Source organism: Colius striatus, chromosome 1, assembly GCF_028858725.1.
Source record: "Colius striatus isolate bColStr4 chromosome 1, bColStr4.1.hap1, whole genome shotgun sequence".
NCBI classification, from domain to species: Eukaryota; Metazoa; Chordata; class Aves; order Coliiformes; family Coliidae; genus Colius; species Colius striatus.
In genome coordinates, this window is record NC_084759.1 from 142018758 (window position 1) to 142036851 (window position 18094).

The following is an 18094-nucleotide window of genomic DNA, read 5'->3' on the forward strand; positions in this document are numbered from 1 at the left end:
GCCCTTATATTTTGGGGACTGGCTTCTCTTGGCTGTTCTGGCTGCAAATGAACTCTGCAGATGCTGAGAGGCACGGGAAATGTGCTAGAAACAGCATTTGTTCCCTGCTTTATGAATTGGGATTCTACTAAAATCCCAACATGGTAAGACTGATTAGCAGACTTGGGTAATGCCTTCTGCCCTAGAACAATTTTATTATCACCTTTTATTACCAAAGAAAAGGCTTCCATCGGTGAATATACACCCACATTCCGGGAACAAGCGTATCTGTGGTTAGTTTATGCCGGAGAAGAGCGTGGCTCCTGGACTCTGAAATACAGAGCAGCAAAATAAAAGACATCCCACCAAAAGAATAAAACGAAACCACACATATACACAAGCAACAGAGGGAAAGAAATCTCATTGAGGGGTGTTTAATGGTAAAGAGAAACTATACATCTGGGATGGTGGTGAAGAGGATTTAATAGAGCAGAACAAGGTGACCACCTGCATCCACTTCAAAGAGGAAAGCTGCCAGTGGTATGAGGAGTGCACGCAGTGCTTCTTTCTGCTGGTACGATTTGAAGTATATCGCCTTTGCCAACATCCCTGGGCACTGGCAGCTTCTCCTCTACATGGATAAATTAAGTTTCAGCGTGTGATTTAAAAGAAAACAAAATGTCTCCCTAACGCACGTGGCCCTGTAGTCTGAGCTGGACAGATTTGCCCTTTGCCCAGGCAGTACAGAAGAGCTAGGTGTTGGCTGCCTCGGGACTCCCAGGCCATGAGCTGGTCAGCACAGCTCAAAGGTCCCTTCCTCGCAGCAGCATCTTGCAGACTTTCCTCCACCACGTTGTGGTCTGTGCAGTGTCCAGGAATAGTTTACAAGACTCTGGATTTTAAGCTGTACTCTCTTAGAGGAGCCTAGGCTAAACTTCCTCCTAACGTGACAAAGCCCTTTAAAGGGGTCAAGAGTTGGTCCAAAATTCCCCAGTGGGTTTAGTGAGGTGGCAGGGTTTCGGACTTGGGTAGCTAGGACACACCCACCTCTGGCTGTAAATATGCAAAGTGCTGAGATTTACCCACGAGAGAGCAGAAAGAGCCCACTCTCCTCTTTCTCGCTGGCTTCTTTCTGTAATGAAATAGTGTGTGTGCTTGTGCGCAGGGGGGAGTTCACTTTGTCAGCATCTCCTCAGCCTCTTCACCTTGACTGGAACACCCAAGGGGAGACGCACTCAAAGATAAACTCTCCAGCAGAACGGAAGGAGTGGCAAACCAGCTGGCCTGATGGGGAAATTTCAAAACCAAAATGTCTCTTAAATAAGCTTCTTTAATTATTATCATCATCTGTTTATTTATACAAATATAAAATATATTTATATAGATTTATATAATATAGATTTGTTGCTTTGGTGGCTCCTTTCATTTACAGACGTACTGGTCGACGATCTCTGTGCACTTTTTACACTTGACGTAACAGCACCAATGGAACTTGCAGTGGCAACGCTCCACCTGCACGCTCTTGAACTGGTCATAACCCCGTCCGCAGCACATCAGCTCACACCCATCCATGCCCTCCGAGGTCTTGTTGCACAGTCGCCCCTGGGTGCCCAGAGAGCCAGTGGTCTCATTGCGCAGGCAGTAGTCCGGGCTGGGGTCGACGTAGACCAGGTCCTCTTGCGTCGGCATGTTGAAGCGGTTGTTGACCAGCTCCAGCTTGCCCTTACGGCTGATCCTCATAGCCGCGGCGCTGTCGTACTTCTCCTTCAGCAGGTCGCCCACCTTGCGGAAGTCAGCCAGCTGCAGCCAGCAAGTCTTGAGGCTGCAGGAGCCCGACACACCGTGGCACTTGCAGGCCACGTCCGCCAGCTTGTACACAGCCTGCGGGAACACAAATGCAGTCAGGCGAAGCTGCGTTTACTCCTGCTGCACGGGCAGCTGGCTTCACGACAATGAATTTGTCACGTTTTCAGAACTGCTTCCATTATCCCCAATTTCTGTTGTTTTGCCCTTTGGAAGAGACAAAAAGTCTCTTCTTTCCCCTGTGGCAACCGCTGCCTTCCCATTCCTTAAATATTTCTATTTCTGGCCACGTTGCCTCCAAACGTGACTCCCCCACCCCACCTTCTTCCCCCCTGGCAGATTCCCAATTTGACAGCAGGGTCAAGAGCTGGAAAGCAAAGGAGAAAGAGTCCTCTCTGCGTGGACTCTGGAAATGTCCCCAGTCTCACAGACCACCGTGGTGTTGCATATTTTCCCCTTTAAAGCTGCAAAAAGGGAAGAACCTGGGAAGGTGCCCATTTCCTACCACCTGCAGCAGGAACTGTGCCTATCACCACCGCAGGGATACATCTGCATCCTTTTGAAATCAATCCACTGGCCCACACCCTTTCCCTTCCACCTCTTCTGAGAGGGAGCTCATTCAGGGCCAGCATCCAGAGAAGTCCTTGCCTTTCAGAGAGGAGCAAGGAGGGGGTGGCAGTGGTGATGAGAAAGATGACCACCCCTACTCTGGTGCTGAGCAGCTCATCTCTGCTCGAGGCGTCACCGGGGGCCCTCCTGGCAGAGCTGGGCTGAGCCACAGGCCACAAATGCAACCCTGCGCCATCTTGTGTCCTCACCCTTCCCTGCACCGACACGACTGTGGCCTGGCACAAGGCCCGTGTTAAAGAGCAAATGACAGGCTTTTGGTGCTATCTTTTTACCAGATACTTCCACCTGCATCTCAGGAGCCTGTGAGGGCTACAGAAGCAGCATACCCCTGAAAATCTGCCATCAACATTAGCAAATAGTCTTGGCAACTGAGGCCAGTAAGCATTAAGAGCAGAGCAAGTACGTGACATAATGAGTAATGGTGATTACTCTCCCCACACTAGCTGGGAGAAGAGAGAAATAGCAAAAAACGTTCCAGAATCACAAAGCTCAAAATAAACCGAAGAAATGCAGGTTGGGTTTGCTCTTCCTGTAATTTCAGAGACAGGTATAAAGCTGCATTCTACATGAGACCCTGCCAGCACTTACAAGCGCTGACACGAGTTTACAAAGCCAAGAGCTGGCATCCCCATGCAGTCACAGAGCTACTCCATGTTATAGCAGCTTAACCCCCAGCCCTTGCTCCTCATGCTGTACTATCAGGCTCACATCTGCTCTCCCATGACCAACATGCATCCTGCACGTTTGCAGGGCAGTGCCCCTGCCAGATCCCACATGCCAAGCAGAGCTGCTTGGCATTAGCTCCAAAATTACCAGCAGCTGTTTCTCGAGGGGATCGAGAAATGTGAGAAAGAACTAGAATGTCCTGAAGGAGATGGCAATATGTCTTCTAGCCGGGTTTTGTGCTGAAGAAAGCAGCCAAACACAGACTTTTCTGCCTCAGTCATCTACACAAAAGAAAGCTCCCCAGCTCTCCCCAGCTCTCTGCATTTGCTTGCCAAAGAGAAGGTGATTAAGGCAATTGAGCATACTGCAAGCAAAACCTTCTGCCTTACGACTGTGTTCTGGACCAGCAACAAGAGGTCAGAGTTCTGCAACAACTGTTTTCCCCTGGTCTAACTAACATCTAGTGCTTTTGACAGCTAGTGAAGATTCAATTTGGCTTAATGGCTAAATCACATGGAGGCCAATCCGGCTCTCAAGAAAGTCAATGGAGTGAGCCCTTAAAACAGCAAAGATTTAGTTCTGCTCCTCAGAGCTCAATTTACTGAGGCAATCCCTCACAGCGCAATGTAACAGCTCCGGGCTGGGAGTTAAGCACTTGTCTTGGATCAAACTACAACTGCAGAGGACCAACCACACTGTTACTTAAGGATTCATGCTGAACTATACCCAGACAGAGCTACAGCTGAATTTCCCGAGCCCCAGACACTTACTATATCCTCGTTGCATTGCCAGCCTGCTTATTATAAGCTTGTGTTAGCACTTTTTGGTTATGGTCCTGTCAAATCCCAGGCTGCTCGTGCCTCCTCGTGCCTCCTTTGCCCTTGCATGTGTTTTTATAAAGTATTATGATTCTTCCTAATCCTGGGCTTTGTTCCTTTAGAAAAACACTGCAACTCGATCTCTCTCAGTTAATGTCATGGGACTGAGTTCACTCTGACTTGGCTTTAAGCAACTGATGCTCAAAACATCTGGCCCATGTGGGTAGCAGCCATGCTGGGGAACGCAAATGCTACCAGTTATCACAAGTAAGCATGGCACCACTCAGCCCCTCGCAGTTCTCACTACTACCAACGTCCCATGGAGGTAACTGTAGCTTCAGCTGTGAAACGGCTCTCCCGCTCTCCCCCTTTGCTGCCCGGATAGGGAGAAAGCAGAGGAAATCGGAGAATTCCTGCCTGGCTGGGCTCGGGTCAAGGTAAAGAATAACAGACCCCACATGCAGTTCTGAGGGCAGGTTCTGATCGATGGCCATGCCACTTAAACAGGTTGAAACGCCTTTAATGGAAAGGCTTAAAGCCCCTTGCCATAAGCACAAGTTCTCTTCCAATTCTTTTATTGCAAGAATGGGAACAGGAAGAGAATTAATGGGGAATTCCTATGTGGTCAATTAGCCAGACCCCCCCCTTGCAGGCTCTTCTGGCAGCGGCTCGAGTGACTGATGACTGAGGCCTGCCATATGCCGACTGGGTAAACAGCGTGGAAGAACTGACGACCACAGTCAGCCAGACAGAGCAACAGATAAGGAATGGAGGGGAAATAAGAGAGGGTAATGGAGACCAACTGGAAGAAAAAGACAGATGGAAGGAAAGGGTATATTGAGATAACAGCCAAAGACAAACAAACAAGGGCAATAAAGCCAGGAGCCACCACCACACGGACTCTGATGTGGAGTGAAGGGGTGATAGGGTCAGGACTGCCTGAAAGATAAAAGACCTCTGGTCCCCTCCCATCCCTCTCAGCCCCTTCTGAGAACCACAGAGAGCAGGGACAATCTTCTCTCCTGCCACCAGATCTCCTCGAGGTTCAAGGAGAACTTTCTCACCCATAGGAAATTTGAGTGAGGGAACACGCCAAAAGATTGCCTAAAAATCAGAAGACATCAACTGTGACACTGTCTGGGAAAGTGGGCCAAGGCTGTAAGTGGGATGGCACCCAAGGGTCACCGAGCAATGCTCACTGCTGTGTCCCCAGCACTCCTTCAGCATTAGCTTTCGGGAGTATGGAGTTACATGTGCACCTCCCAGAATCTCAGAAGTGAAAGCTTTACGTTTTGGAACACAGAACTAGACGAGATCTCCTTGGTTATTAAGTATGATCTCTTGCTATTGTAGGCACCACTTCAAATAATATTTTCCTTAAATGTATAGAGTGCCCTTTCAAAAGCAATTAGGGTTTTCAGCCACCATTATTCTGATCAGTACTCCAATGATAAAGTATCTTTTTCTAATTTCCAGCCAAAATGTATTCACTTTATGCCCATTTGCTATTGTGCCAAATTGGCCTTTTGCTTGAAAAGTACTTTTCCTCCCCTATTATTACTCCCACTAACACAGACATCAGTCATATCCTCTCTCAACTCTCACTTTGCTAGGCTAAACATGGCAAGCTATTCTAGCCCCCTTTCTTAAGAAAAGATTCCTATCCCTTGGGTTAACCATAACAAGCCTTTTTTAGTCTGAGATCATTTTGCTTTAGAATATGAGAACACACAGTATTTTGGGGCCTCAAGAGAGCTTAATACAATGGCATTAGTATTCCCTCATGTTTTATGAAATGACTTTCCCTAGTATAGTGTAGAACATTTACCACCTTCTGAGCCACATTACATCTGCAGTCATCTGCAGCTGACTGCTGCGCCCGACTCTTTTCTGTTCATTTCCTAACAACTAAAATGTTTTTCATGCAAGACCTCAAATGATGGTCTTAATGCAGTTCTATTGGATGTCATTAGCTGCTGTACAGAATTCAGATTCCCCTCAGTACTCAAGATACCTGCCACCTTTGCATCATCAGCAAATTTCATCAGCCTATTCCCAATTCTTGTGTTGAGACTGAGAAACAAAAGTATTAGGTGTTGGTCTTGAGGCAAGAGGAACTTGAGGAACTCGGCTAATTAAGCTCTGCCAAGATGAAGATACCTCCTTTCACACACCTTACTAAAATCTTTCCTCGAAGCAGTTTCTTGTCTACCTCATAGCTGCTGCATTTTTCCTATCTTTCCCAATTCAACCAAGTGTTTATGTGGGAAATGCATTAAACGTCTCTCAAAAGTTCAGTTAAGAGAGATCTATTCAATCTATTTTGCTTTTAAGGAAATCAGTGATGTTCTAAATTGATGTTTAGATCAATCTTTGGGCAGTTCTTTTCAAATTATTTCCCTTTTTGCCTCTTCCTCTGAGATATCCTTTCCCTCGGGTCCTCCTGTAAATGCTGCCAAGGTTACCCTGCCTGTGCTGCCAGGTCTTTCAGAGCACCACAAAAGAAAGGGAGCACCTCGTGACTTGAGGGCTTTATGCTACCTGAGTTTTGCTTCCACCTTCGTTGTGGTTGTTTCCTATTTCCAGTCTTTTTCCTTTGCTTTGACATTAATGTACTTCTAAGAGCCAAGAGGAAAGGTTGCCCTGCTCAAATGCCAACCACTCTGACCAGACAACCCTGGAACCTGTAGCAATGCCATCTCAGAGCCCTCTTGGGCCTCATGTCTACCCAGATCTTTTCACATTAATGTCCTTTGACGATCCCAGAATCTGCATTCCTTACTATCCATTAAATCCTTATCCACTCAGTCCAAGCCAAAGTCCCATTCTCATTGACTCCAAAGCCTTCTGCTCTTCCCACCCTTTTCTGCCACTTGACTCCCATCTGAATCACTTGAATCATTTGACCTGATCCCAAACTCCCCACCATCAGCAGCCGCCTGCCTCCTCCGACCCATCCCCAGTCTGCTGGTCCCAAACTTCTGTGCTTACTGCTCAGCACATCTCTTTCTCTACCTATCTGAACAGGACAGCTGCCTCCTCATCCTTCCTCACTCCCACAGACTGCCTACTTCGAAAGACCTTACCTACCCTTAGGGCATCCTGCCTGGCTTTCCCCAGAATCACAGTCTCAGATTTAAAAGTCTAAACTACAAGTACTTACTCCTCTAGGCAGAAATGTTGAGGACAGAAAAAGACATCTCCATTGTGAGCAGACGTGCAATACTCCATGAACAATGCCCCCCATTCCAACTTTGAAGCCCCAGGTAAAGCACTCACTTTGGGCACCAAATCTGTTTTCCCCCATCCTCAGTGACTAGCAGTCTCCTTTCTTCCAATCTCCAATTTGCAAAGCTTAAAAACCTTTTAATGTTTAGTTTGTTACCCTTTGCAACATCTGATGCAGTGTGATTTTTTACCATTCTCCCTTCATCTTTACACTTCTTGACCTCTAAGACAGAGCTCTTCATTTTTTTTGCTATCGGTTCTTTTTTTTTTTTTCCATTCTTAGTAGGCTCTTCATCTATTCCTAACAGCTTCTCTATGGTAGTTATTCATTCAGTGAGGTCTGGATATTCTTCCTACAAGCTTTTTCCTCTTGCTTGGCATGCAGAATCGTAATGGCTTTAGCATCTTTGACTTGAAAAAGTTCCAGACCTCCTCCACCTCAAGCTCCTCGACTGAGTTACTAACTGGCTCCCTTAGTTTATCAGAGTTTGTTCTTTGAAATCCACAAGCTTAATTACACACTGGTTTATATTTTCATTTAATTTAATATGACTTGTGCTCATTTAATTTAAGGTTATTTTCTATGGTCATCTGTTCAACAGAGTCTAGAAAGAACAAGCTCGAAAAAACATCGTCTTTTGCTGGCCCCTTTGGAAAGCTTTTGCCCAGGTTAACTGTGTTAACTGGAGACACAGAAATCACCTTGAGAGCTTGTCTATGGAGTACAAAGCAGCATGGTCACTGAAGCATTCCAAGCACAATTTAAACAACTTTCTGCACTGTAGTAAATTCAGGACAGAGCTTTCTTCCATCTTGTCCTGATTTCAGGTGGGATAGAGTTAATTTTCTTTCCAGTAGCTGCTACAGTGCTGTATTTTGGATTTGTGCTGGAAACAGTGTTGATAACACAGGAAGGTTTATTGCCCAGCAGGGCTTGCACAGCATCAAGGTCATTTCAGCCTGCCCTGCTAGCAAGTGCGCTAGTGGGGTACAAAAAGCTGGGAGGGAGCACGGCCAGGACAGCTGACTCAAATTAGCCAAAGGGCTATTCCATATCATAGAACGTCATGTCTAGTGTATAAACTGGGAGAAGTTGGTGGGGAGAGGCTGGATCGCTCCTCGGGCATCGGTCTGCAGGTGGGGAGCAACTACACTGTGCAGCACTTGTCGTTCTTGGGTTTTGTTATAGACCTTTTGATTCCTATTATTGTTGTTGTTGTTGTTGTTATTACTCTATTTTATTTTGGTTGTTACACGGTTCTTATCTCAACTGAGGTTTGTTTTCTCCTCCAATTCTCCTCCCCATCCCAGGGGAGGCCGGGGAGAGTTGAGCGAGCGGCTGCATGGTGGCTTCGTTGCTGGCTGGGGTTAAACCACGATACATCTAAAACGGTATCATCATCTGAAATCACAGCTCAGTGAGGTTCTTTCCCATATAACAAGAATAACAAGACAGAGCAGTGTTTTACCCATGCTGTGGAGCAACTATCTTCTGACTTGATCTTCTAATACAGATGTTAGTACAATTCAACTGGCGCCTCAAACTATTGGCCATAGTCTGTCTCTGGATGCCTCAAGGCAATAGTACTGGCTGTTAAAAACTTTCATAACATACTCACTCCCTATTTTAGGCAGGGTATTTATTTGTAGTAATCCAAGTTCATGACTCCAGTCATGTAAGATGTGCAAAGCAAGTAATACAGAGAAGAATGTCACTTTCAGGCAGCTACTCTGTGGAGGAATGCCCCCTCCCTCCTGCCCGCCCCATTTGTAAGCAAATGTAGACTTTCTGCTCTTTCAAGCTAAAATAAACCCAACTCCACACCAAAACCCACTGAGTTCTACACCTTTTAAGTCCATAGTTTTCCCCCCAACTGCAAATTCTCCTCAATTTGATTTTGCAACAGAATCATGGAGTATTTGCAATGCTTCAACCTGACATTGATTTCACAAATAAACAAAAAAATAGAGCAAATCTTCTCTGGTGGCAAAATGAAGCCAAAATCACAGGCAGGAAAGACAGACACACATGAGAAAAGGAAAGAGAATTTAGTTACAATTAGAAGTAAGAAAGGGACAAAAATTCCTGATGAAACTAAGGATATTAGTTAAGAATGTGCAAAAGAACAAGGCTAAGTACACTTAACAGGATTTTAAAATATGCATTAGAAATAAAATTAACCTTAGAAAAGCTCACTACTAAGGAAGAATGATAAAAATTTTAAACACCCTGTGGAAAGGCACAAATGGTCAAGTATTCCCATTCTAAATTTGGGAAGAGGCGTGATTACCCACTCGTAAGACACATGAATGATGCTGCGCCTTCCAGGCTATTAATCACAGACAGAAGAACTGTGTAAAAAGCAAACGTGCATGCACTGAATGCATACAAAGGGGTGACTTCACCTACATGTACAGCACCAGTGAGACCAATATCAGAGCCCAGCACATCATTTTGGTATCCAGTTTCTTAAAGGACATGGGAAAACTGGAAAGCGTACACTAAATTGACAGGAAAATGAATTGATGGCTGATGAGAAGGAGTCTTTGGCACTCAGTCTAGCTCAGCAAGAAAGAGCGGTGAATAAATTACAGAAAATAAATATTTCTATGCAGAGGAAATTCTGATTACTAAGAAGCTTTTGGATCTAGCTGTAGAAGTCAGAAAAAGAATTGACTGGAAGCTGATGCCAGATAAATTCAAATAATAACGAGGTACAGTGCTGAAACCGGGTGATAAATGACGTCAGCATGCTACAAAGGGAAGCGGTGGATCCTCTGTCCCTACAGATCCCCAGATCAAAACTGTGTATCTTCTCAGAAAACATCTGTCACTTAGATGCAAATTATACACTTTGCCCAATCCCAAGGTAACTTGAGCAAGGTGTAAGTTTCAGACACAGACAGGTAGCCTGATTCAACCTTTGATTCGACCTTATATTCCTCGAAATCTGAACAATGGCAGATAGAAAAGAATTCCACATACCAACAGATTCTGCTTTTCACCACCAGCCTATCCTTGTTGCACCTCTGGGAAGCCAGTTAAAGAGACGCAAACCTTGACAGTGGGCCATGACAGCACCTAGTTGATTTGGAAAGGGCCTGCCCATCTGCACACATTTGCCATACAGTACCTCAACAGACCAAAAACCTCACTGGCTTTTGCTGTCAACGGAAGCCTGACATTATAACTGGAGTATAATATTGTCTGTAGTACTCACAAAAGCACAGAAATGTGCCCACACACCGTTACTGGGGTATCATTGGACTACCCCTCATCAAGCCTGCAAGTAATTGGGTATCTAGCTGACTCAAGCCCTCCGAGTCTGCCTCCAAGGAAGAGTAAAGGGTTGCCATTCATCTTACCCTGCGGCCAGCCTCGTTGTTCTGCAAGTTCATGAGCATGCGAGCCTGCTCCTCTGAACCTCTCACGTAGTTCTTCTCCCTCTCCTTGGCATCCACAAACTCCTTGGCGAAACGATATCCGTACTCCACGTTATCCCCGCAGCCGCCCCACAGCCAGTCTCGGGGCAAGTCCTTGGGCCGGGCCGTGCGGCTGCAGCCACAGCTGGAGAGCTCTCCCTCGCGGCAGGCGCGGCTGATGGCGTTCACCACCCCGGCAGCGCTGACGGCGTAGGTGAAGGCTGTCTCACGGCTACCTGTGAGGGGGACACCAGGAGGGAGTTAACAACAGACAGATCCCACCGAACAAAGCCAATCTGCAAGCAAATGGGCTCCGGACACTAGGCCATGTGGTGCTCTGAGAAGGTGCACAGAATTAACTGGGGCAAAGGAGAGGAGTGGTCGAGCGCAAAGAACTACATGGTTCTAGTAGAGGCAGGGCTGTCCCAACAGCTGCTTGCATCCCATTTTGGTTTTCATCTCATAATAACAGCTCCAGTCAACAGACTCACAGAAAAGGCTGCAGGACCTGGGGCTCTTCAGCCTACAAGAAGGGAGACTGAGGGGGGACCTCATCAACACTTGTAAGTATGTAAAAGGTGGGTGTCAAGAGGATGGGGCTACATTTTTTTTGTAGTGCCCAGTAACAGGTCAAGGGGTAATGGACAAAAGCTGGAACACAAAATGTTCCACTTCAACGCAGGGAAAAATTATTTTACTGTGAGGGTGATGGAGCCCTGGCACAGGCTGTCCAGGGAGGATGTGTAGTCTCCTTCTCTCTTGGTTTCCAAAACCCATCTAGATGTGTTCCTGTGTGACCTGATCTGGGTGGATCTCCTTCAGCAGAGGGGCTGAACTGGATGACCTCTAGGCGTCCCTTACAACCCCTACCATTCTATGATTCCATGACTGTCTAGAGCTGGCAGGTTCTGTGTAATCAGGAACAAACCCAAATCCAATTCTCTGACACAAAACGGAAGGGTCTGACATTCCTGCTGTCATTCCTGGTCTTGGGAAGAGCATGTTCTTCTTGAATTTGTAGGTGCTACTCTTCAAGGGTCATTATTTTTATTACATCTATGTTTGCCCATTAAGGAGCCCTGAAAACTCTGGGCCTTGCCCAAAAGAAATACCAATACTATAGTCAGGGACTGCTCAGCCTTTTTCCCCTTTAGTACCCTCTCATTTTAAACCCAGAGGAAACTCTCAAGCAGCAAGAGGGTTATTGACTTGCTGAAAAATACAGCTGCTGCCTTAGCCATTGAACTTGCCAATAATCAAGAATAGCTAACAAGGTTGGGTCTGTCCAAAAGCAGTCAGCTTAACCAGAAGGTTAAGCCAGATATCACTCCGGAACGGTTATCATTTAAGTGGGACAAGCTCTCTTTATGGGCTCCTCAGTTCACTAACCTTATTTTGGTTTGCATTTGGTTTATGTAAGGTCAGCTGAGAGTTGTTTTTAGACAAAGTGAAGGAAACCCGTTTTTACACTTAAAGCATCGAGGCAGAGGCTCTCCCTATGCCTACAGAACTGCAGTGCTGGAACGAGTAAAACTTTCCCATGTAGACAATAATAATGAAAATACTTTCCATTAGCAGGTTTACTAGAGACTGCCCTGCTTGGAGCGTGTACTCTATACAGTTTAGAGTCAGAGCCAAGCAGCTGGATCAGGTCTCCAGCTATGTATTCCTGGCAGTGATTCAGCCTCAATTTGACCGGGGCACCAACACAGCCAGAACCCTGCATGAGGCCAAGTTTGCTGCACCAGCAAGTGCTGTGGGTCTGAAGTACGGGGAGTAGAGGAGGAAGAGGAGAAGGTGGCAATCCACACCTGCACCCTCATCACACAGGGTAATAAATACCCAAACCCACACCTTCAGAGTCATTGTGTGTCTCACCAGACTTTCAGGTGATAAGAACAACTGCCAAAGCTTCATTGGAATAAGCAATCTGATTGTGAAGAGCTACTTACACCAAACCCCAGCAAGATACTCTCAAGCAAATTTGAATTACTTCAGAGGGCAGATCCTCCAGGAACAGTTTGTCACCAGCCCACAAGGCTCTCAGTGCCAGCTCCCTCAGCAGGACTGAGCTGATGCTTTTGGTATGCTCTTGTTCCAATTTGCATGTGCTGACAATCTGTAATTAATAGCAGCTTATCACCAGCTTAGTGATAATGACCCAAGACAAAGACAAGGCTGTGAAAGGCATCCACCTTGCAGAACAACTTGTAATTTACTTTTTTTTCCCCCTCTCCCCTAAATGAAAGCTGTGCACTAAGGGCTTCTACTCTGGAGTACAGCACAAGGCTGATAAAATGCTATACGGCTCATAATATAGAAGGGAGGGCCTTACTAGCAGATCCTAAGGAGGGGATTTCACCCTGCAACCTCTCTGGTAACAAAGAGTGACTCCTAGTTGAGGTAATTCAGCTGAGACTGACCCATAAGGGAGTCATGGGCATTTTTTCAGCAACCAAAATCAAGGTTTTACTGATCTAGTTTGTTTTGCATGTTTTGGGTATTTTAAGGTAACAGTCCAACGTCGTAGTTTTGTCCCTACCCATCTGTGCCTGTATGTTAAGAGCCCCAAGGACACACCAGTCCTCCTCCTCTCAAGTACAAACAGCGCTCCTGCATCTACAGAGACTAAAATAGATACAAGGGAAAGGACCTCCTTGTTGTCACAGCTTGTGCAACAGAGCCTGCATGACCACAGGTGCTTAGCACCCTTCACAGCTTGATGGAGATCTCTGAAAGCACAGACTGGATTTACACTTTTACTGTCCATAATTTAACCACCTCACATTTCGGAGGTAGCAGCACAACTCCACATGTGGTCCCTGGATCTGCACGAGTTGCTTAGGCTGCTGAAGATGGTAGTGGGAGAGGCTGAAGCAAGTCACAGGGGTTTTTTTCCCCCCTCTCCTCCACTTGCTGCCCACAAAGCAAAACTAACCCCAGTGCTCACTACACATAGGTTTAGGAGCCTGTGGCTTGGTTTGGGAGGCAGGATTGGACACGTGCATGAAACCCTGTGCTAATACAAAGCAAACTTGTTGCTGGCAATTGCAGGCTTACACACACCAGTCTTCTCTGCTCTTCTGCCATGCCTTCCAGCTTTGAAAAAGTATTTGGGTTTTCCTTTCAAAGTTCACACCAGTTCTGCACCTATGTGCCATCATTTTGTAGGACACGGGTGTTATTCCTCAAATTTGTGCAACTGTGAAGCGGTGGGGCTGTAACTCCCCTCCTGCCCTCTCTCGAGGGGCCGGCCGGGGTCTCCCTGGGGCTGCATGACACGGGCCGATGCCGCGGGCTCTGCCCGGCGGCCCGCAGCTCCACGGAGCTCTGCTGCCCTCCTGTGCCCGCCGGCCACCCGCCACCGGCAGCGAGACGGAGAGCCCGCGGCTGCCGGTGGCTTTCCGGGCACGGATGAGGACGCCAGGGCAAGCTGCGGACAGGCAAGGTGCTGGGCCCCATGGCTTGCTTTTCTGGAGCTGTATGAGAGGAACTGATACCAGTGAGGAGACTGACAAAAAGATAATAAAAAGCATCACTCTTTTTTTAATGAAGTTTTCATTTCAACTGGTAGTTTTTTCAAAGCATTTCCCTAAAGTTTGGCAGTCTTGAAGAAAAATTAGAGGAAAAATGTTTCTCTTTATTATCTTTTTTCATGACTCACTCTCTTTTTTTTTCTTCCCCTTTTTTCATTTGAAAAAGCTGAGCAGATAAGGTCTTTGGCTCCAGAAATGACTGGACTAACCTGGAAACCCCAGCCTTTTGTGGAGGATTGCACTCTCCTTCCCTAAGGAAATTCCAAGAGGACCTTTTTTGGTGCCTTGTCCTCCCCCTCACAAATGCAGCAGTAAGGAATGATTCTGTATATAATGTATGGAGATATATATACAGACACACACAGCCTAAAATCTGTATTGAAAGAAAGACAAAGCAACTTCAGAAGGGTAATTTTTGTACAATGCCAGGTATCCTTATTGAGTAAACCAGGTTTAAAAGGTAAGAGCAATTTCTACAACACCACAAACACTAGGATAAAACAATGCTAAAAAGCAGCCTACTTCAGTGCCATGGATGCTTGTACAAAAGCTTTGTATCATGGACTGCCTCACCCCTACAAAATGTGCAAGATGAAGGTGTAATGACTGAACACAGACCAACCAGGTATCCCATTTCCAAGCAGAGAAAAGTTCTGTGAGGGAGAAAGGAAACTAATCTTCCAGGTTTCTGAATGAACACTCTTGTGAGGATCTCCCAGCTTTGGGCTCGGCCAGAGCTGGTTCTCCTCCCCTCTCACAATCCAGAGCAGCTCAAGAAATCACGTAATACACACCACGCCTGCATCGGTGGGTGGGCAGCAGAAGGTTGCTGGCACACTATACACCTTCTGAGTCTTCCTTATCTCTTCCCCCCCCACCCCCCCACCCCCATCTCCACAACACTTTGGCATGCCTCTGCTCTCTTGCAGATATTCTGGTCTCCAGACCTTTCTCATGCTGTTGGCACAGAGTACAGAACAAAGGCTGTGGTCCAGAATTGGGGCTCACAGGTTGAAAACAGGAGACAGGCACACAGTATGAATTCATGGAAGAATGACTTTATAGTTTAGACACAACCTAAGAGATTGAAAGGCTTTGTTTTCTTCCCCAGTGTGGAAAATAGGTTTGCTGAAATGAAGGTTGATGCCTCGTTACATAGGAGGAAAAAGTAAAAGCAGAAGGTGGGATTAAGAACAAAGAGAAGAGGTAGCATCCCCCTCTTCATCAGTCTATCACTGAGGTGGACAACAGCCATGAACCACCATAGACACTTAATACTCCGGGCTACCTCTGATGACATTTTTCTTACTTCTGAGCTGTCTTGTGCCAGAATATAAACATCTGAACTGACAAGAATCAAAAGGAGATGGGCTAAAAACTCTTTTGTTAGGACAGGCTTTTAAACAGCGGAGGCAATCACAGGCAGTCACCTCCCAGACACTACCATCAGCAGATTCCTACTAGAGATAGAGCAGTACAAATGCATGCACATGCAAACCAAACGGCAGCAGCAGGACTATGGGGCACAGCCATCACACCCCCACACCACTTCTTTCCTCGGCAGAGCCCAAATCTACTCGCCATCTAAACTAACAGGATCAAATTCATTTTAGAGAATGAATTCTACTCTAGTCCATTCTGTACAGCTTCTGATCCTTCCCGGTGGCTTTTCATCCTGATCTTTGCTTTCTCTTAGTTCACCTTTACTGCTTTTCTCCAGGTGTGGGCTCACCCACTGGACTAACACGAAGGTATCAAAAAAGTGGATGAGATTTAATCCAGAACAGGAGACTGACACTTTTTGTGTCCTTGTAGAGTCCCTAGGATCAATCTGGGGATCTGAAAATTACATCATTCTTTGGGATAAGTTACATGTGAGGGAGGGACATTAGAAGGGAGAAATGGAAGGGTATTTTCTGTCCTTTCCCTTTGATGGCTGAAATTTCAGTTTTCATGCCCCAAAGCACAAGGTTTAACAATCTGGAATTGCATGCAGCCTCATCTGGCCACCACCCTTGCTATCAGAAAGTGAAAGATCAAGGATCTGCACATGCCTTGGATGTTTGTCAGGAGCTGAAAGCACGTGTCAGGAAACAGCATTTCCCAGGGGAGTACCCCAGAGAAGCGGGGATTTGTTGGGGCATGAGCTGGGCAGAAAGAGAGGAATTAAGAATGGCTCTGGTGGGCTGAGTTAGGACTTTTGAAAGGTTGAGTAATATATGCAGAAATATCCCCCAAATTCTCTAGGCTGACACATAAGAATTTCAGGATCAAATGGAGAGGATGTCAGGACTTGGTTAACCTGGTGCCCTATCACCTTAACACCCCAGAGGTATTAAAGATGCATCTCTTGATGTCTTGTTGCCTATGCACGTTTGAAGATTTTTTTAGAGAGTGAAGCCAAAACGGTGCAAGCAATGCTGCAGGTAGCTGAGGGTGCTGGAGATGCAGGTCTTTTTCCATCCCTGACCTTACAACTGAGAAACAGTGCTGGTTATTCTGCATAAAGGACCAGCTTTGTGGGTGGGAAACAAAACCTTTTCACACGGGGGAGGGGGGGGGGGGGGGGGAGGGGATGGGGGGTGTGGAGTGCCTGTGTGCGCCCGCTTGTGTGAGTGGCTGTTTTAACACCTTTTCTTTATTGTCCTGGCTCGCGGACACATCAAACCAAGCCCGGATTTCTCAGTTTCTTGCCATCAAATGACTGCATTTCAAAAGGAGCTGGGACAATGTAGCTGGGTCACACCTCAATTCAAGTGCAGCAATGGCCTGTCAATGTGCCTCTTAGGGCCAGCAGGACAGGAATTATAAAAATCTCTTAGGTTTACACAGAAACTGGGGAGGGGGGCAGATCCCATTACAAGGGAGTCCATATTCCCCACATCTAGGGGCTGCATTCCCTGTCTGAGGGTACTCCAGATGCTGGCAATGATAACTTGCGTCCATTGTTCCTGGCTCCAGCTTCTTCCCTCCCTTCAGACAAGCACATAAACCAAAAGCAGCACCCCCACATACAAATGTGTGTGTGTGTCCCGTCATCCTCCCTGCTGCCCCAGCTAGCTGTTGTCGCGACTCAGGTGTACTGACTGCTACTGTCTCAGGTACAGGCAAGACTCAGGCAGCCCGGACACACCAAGGCAATGGAAAAGCAGCTTTAGGAGCAGTTATCAGGGCTCATCGTTCCCACACGTGTATTTGCATAAAGGGAGAAAGCTGCACAGGCAGAGCCGGCCTATGCCCAGTACCTCCCTGCACTGCGTGCTCCTACCTATTTTCATGACCCGCCCGAAGACGGAGGTGTTGTCCACCGTGCTGCAGTTCCACCGCCGCTGCCGAAACTGGTACTGGCACTCCTTGATAGCACTGCGGGCTCCTTCCCCGATGAAGACCATGTGCTCCTGGTAGAGCTGGCAGAGCTTGCGCTGCCCGGGAGAGAGCCCCGGCAGCTGGCTGCACACCGGCTGAGCGCCGATGATGTACATCTCAGGTCTCTGGATGGGGTTCATGGCCAAAGACCTACGATGAGAAAAACATCCAAGGGAGTCTGAAGCGAGAGGCCCCCCACTCCCGGCCCTCCGCGAAACGCCCGGCACCTTTCCCCGCCAGCCCAGCCCAGCCCCGCTCCGCTCCCAAAGCCCGGGCGCATTTCTCATGTCAGCTGCCTCACTCTACGGCTCTGCCAGATGCGAGGCTCTTCCAGGGCTCTAGCGGGAGAAACACAGCTCGTTTGTAACCCGAGTTTAAACACAGAGGACACCCGGGATGGGGAGGTGAGGTAGAGAGAAAGCTCAGCACTTTCTCTGCAAAAGAAGAAAGTGAGCAGGCACCGCTAGCGAGTGATGCCTGCCTTCGAGCCAGGCTGCTTTCCGCTCGTCAGGGAAAGGGGGCTTCGTGGCTGTTCCCAGGGATTTAGGCAGCGGGTAGGAAACTTTATCCATCCCCTCCCTACACACTCCCCACATCCTAAAGCCCCGACGGGATTTCAGCGAGCTCGTACAAAAGGAGCCCAGA

The 18094-nt window shown here is 47.1% G+C and overlaps 1 protein-coding gene across 1 annotated transcript in view; it reads right to left on the reverse strand.

Annotated features, from left to right (window-relative positions):
- Positions 1–413: 413 nt before the first annotated feature.
- WNT5B (Wnt family member 5B) overlaps positions 414–18094 on the reverse strand; it is a 77279-nt gene continuing 59598 nt past the window's right edge. Inside the window, exons 3-5 of the mRNA XM_061988876.1 lie at positions 17352–17599; positions 10491–10783; positions 414–1860 (exon numbers count right to left, since the gene is read on the reverse strand). Of these exons, the coding sequence (XP_061844860.1) occupies positions 1402–1860; positions 10491–10783; positions 17352–17599 (1000 nt within the window). The 3' untranslated portion in view covers positions 414–1401. The remainder of the gene's footprint in view (positions 1861–10490; positions 10784–17351; positions 17600–18094) is intronic.